We start from the raw sequence: 3,088 nt of genomic DNA, 5'->3' as shown, positions 1-3,088 counted from the left end.
TTCTTCCCCTCCACTTATTTACTTTGTTCTCTGATTTCTACTCTCTCATATTGTTGCTGCAGCCGCACACACCCACCGGCCGGCCCTCTTTCTTTCTTCTCTTCTCTCCCTGGTTGACGCCGCCGCTCGCCGGCACGCCCCCACCATCACACGTCGCCTCGCCGAAACTCCCTTTTCCTGCCCCAGCCCCTCCATCTCTCAGTCGCTTGTCGTTAAGGTCTGTTCTTGTCATTTTTTTTTCCTTTTATCTTTTCGGTTCGAGCAACTTCAAAGTAGGGTAAATTTGAAACTAGGATAGTTTTAATTTGAAATCCTGCCGGGTTTTTTTTAATTGATTGGGCTCTATCAATTATCATAGAATTTAGGAATTGGGAAGAAGCATCGTGTTTCATAAAGAGAATTTAGACTTTATAATTTAACCTTCTTTTTTTTTTTTTTTTTTGCTTCAGATAGATTACAACTTGTCTTGCTTTGAATTTCGCTATGACTTTACTTGAAGTCATCAAGCAAGCCTCTGCCTGCTCCGATCCGCTTGATTCCCAGTCTGACTACCCCATTCTCCTCAATCCAGACGATGTTCTGGCCAGTTTGAAATCAAAAGTTGATGAACCAGATCCCATTTCCCTTGTTAATCCTATTATTGGATGGCAAATTTCGGAAACTGACTCCAAGGTGATTGATTTGGGGAAAAAATTCCATGAAAATTTCAAGCAGAAGCTCAGAAATCGAAACTTCTCAAGGCCTGAGTTTATAAACATTTTGAATGTGTTTCTGGAGAAAATGAGGGAAAGGGTCGGAATTGCAATTAGTGTTAGTTCATTGGACAATTGTTACACTAAGGTTCTGATTGAGAAACTCGGGTTCTTGATGAGTAAAGTCGTTGGAGACTTGGTTTTGGAAACATGTATTGCTTTTGAGGACTGGGAATTGGTAGAGACTTTTGTTGTCAATAAGCTTGTCAAACATGCATCTTACTCAAATTTGATTTTGAAACTTGTGGCGAAGAAGAGGTCAGATCTACTTTGTCTTTGTATCAAGCAAGCATCAGATTTTGGTCCTGCTGATTTACATTGCATTCTGAAGTACTTTCTTTGTCCTTCCAAAGAGGCTTATGCCAGTATGTCTAATGTGAGGAAGGAATGGGAGGACCAAGCATTGCTAGCCATTCAGAAGGCAAGTGATAAAAGTCTCAAAGGCAAGAAGTCCAATCTGGCAAAGGAGGCTGCAATTCAGCTCATGGTAGCACATGATGGATTCTCAACCAAGGAACTGTGTTTGCATTATCTGTTGGCATCACCCAATCTTGATGAAGTAATTCTTTCGTCTGCACTCAGTAAGTTGAATCGAGAAGAGATGATTAATTTGATTCGATATTTGGGAAAATGGTTGAAGAAATATGAGAGATATCCTCAAGCAGTTTCTTGCCCAAAAGCATCTATTGTGTTGGGTTTGAAGGCTTGTGATTGGGTTCCCAAGCTTGATGATATCGTCAGATATCTTGGACTAGTGCTGGACGTTAACTTTTCTTCATTGGTATTGCATCCAGATTTTCATGAGGAGCTGAAAACCATGGGGGAATTGGTTAGTTCTCTAGCCTTGGAATCGAAACAATGTTGTTTTGTCGCTAGTGTAGCAGAAAATTTGAGAACTGAAGTGTAATTTGGTCGTGCGTAGAAATTGAATGTTTGTAGTAGTATTACACCATGTTTTTTTATGGTTTATTTAAGCGCAGCGATACAGTATTTTTTAAGGATATTTGGAGATCATTTCTGTAAACGGCTTTTTTCCTAGAGAGTAAAAAGGAAAAAACAATTCGATTAACCATTGTTCAGTTTTTTGTTTCCTGGTTCTCTTAACTTGTTCTACGACTTTAATCATTGAAGTTTTTTATTTTCTTGGATTAATTGTTGAATAGACTGTACTTAATTAATGTTACTTGCTAAAACAAATTCAAAGTAGTAACAGTTGACATATGTTCTAGAAGTTTACAAGCATTCTTAATATGGATTAGTTGAAGTTAGATTTTGAAGTCCAGCATTAACTCATGATTTAGGTGTTTGATAAATGAGTATGAGTTATTATTATTCATGTTTGTTAAGCCCATAAAGAAAACCTACCACTCAAAACTCTTCTTTTTTAACTTATTAGGGAAATAAGGTTGTTTTGAAACTTATTAGAGAAATATTGTTGTTTTGGGAGATCGAGGCTAGAAATCGAGAGTTGAGGATTCGATTAATGTAGAGGTCGAACGTTGAGAATTCGACACACAAAGAAAAACTTGAAAACAATATGTATATTAGGGTTGTCAATTTGACATACATAGGTCGAACATTGGAAACAATAGAAGGTTGAAGTTTCGACATTCATAAGTCGAAACTTCAACCCTCGACAAGTGAAATCTCGCTAATTTTGTGGTGAGGATCTTGCTCTAGAAGGGAATCTCGCTAGAAATGTGGGCTGAATCTCGTTGGTAAGGTGAACATCGTTAGGAAAGAAATGTTTGATCTCGCTCATGAGGAGGATCTCGCTCATAAGGATCTCGCTCATGAAGATCCTCATGAGCGAAATCCTTATGAGTGAGATCCTCATGTTAAGTCAGTCAGGATTCGGCTAGAACGAGGAGTTCAAATGTGTCCAGGTCGAGAGGGAGATTTTCGATCTTTGGGTTCGAGTAAGATTCTAGAAAAAAAAATGTACGGGTACATGTTATAATATAAATATTAATAATGTGTATGTGTATCAATGTAGAATCATCTCAATGCGAAGAGGATGTTGAACAAGTCATTCCCACATTACGATGACCTCTCTATCGTATTTGGGAAAGACAGAGCAGTAGGACAATCAAGTGAGGACCCATACGTGATGGCGACGAATGCACTCATAGAGTTTGAAAATGAGATTCAACTTGGATCACAGGACTATCACACACCTGAGGTTCGCCAGACAGAATCACCATTAAATCAAGATGAAATAGATGAAAAGCCAGCGGAGCAATCTATAGGTAGAGCAAGTGTACCTGCCGAGTCATCTCGAGGCAGTAAGAGGAAGAGGCCATCATTCCAAGCTGAAATGATCGACATCATGAGAT

The 3,088-nt window shown here is 38.8% G+C and overlaps 1 protein-coding gene across 3 annotated transcripts in view; it reads left to right on the top strand.

Annotated features, from left to right (window-relative positions):
- The window catches only part of LOC120073314, a 2,050-nt gene extending 226 nt beyond the window's left edge, over positions 1–1,824 (top strand). The window contains exons 2-3 of one of the 3 annotated variants that reach the window (XM_039026082.1): positions 63–217; positions 454–1,824. In XM_039026082.1, the coding sequence (XP_038882010.1) occupies positions 484–1,659 (1,176 nt within the window). In that variant the 5' untranslated portion in view covers positions 63–217; positions 454–483 and the 3' untranslated portion in view covers positions 1,660–1,824. Of the gene's footprint in view, positions 1–34; positions 218–449 lie in introns of those variants that run through there. The other 2 variants (XM_039026080.1, XM_039026083.1) reach the window with 2 other exon arrangements.
- Positions 1,825–3,088: the final 1,264 nt, after the last annotated feature.

This window comes from Benincasa hispida, chromosome 3 (assembly GCF_009727055.1).
Source record: "Benincasa hispida cultivar B227 chromosome 3, ASM972705v1, whole genome shotgun sequence".
In the NCBI taxonomy this organism is placed as follows: Eukaryota; Viridiplantae; Streptophyta; class Magnoliopsida; order Cucurbitales; family Cucurbitaceae; genus Benincasa; species Benincasa hispida.
This window is presented reverse-complemented; position numbering and strand designations above follow the sequence as displayed.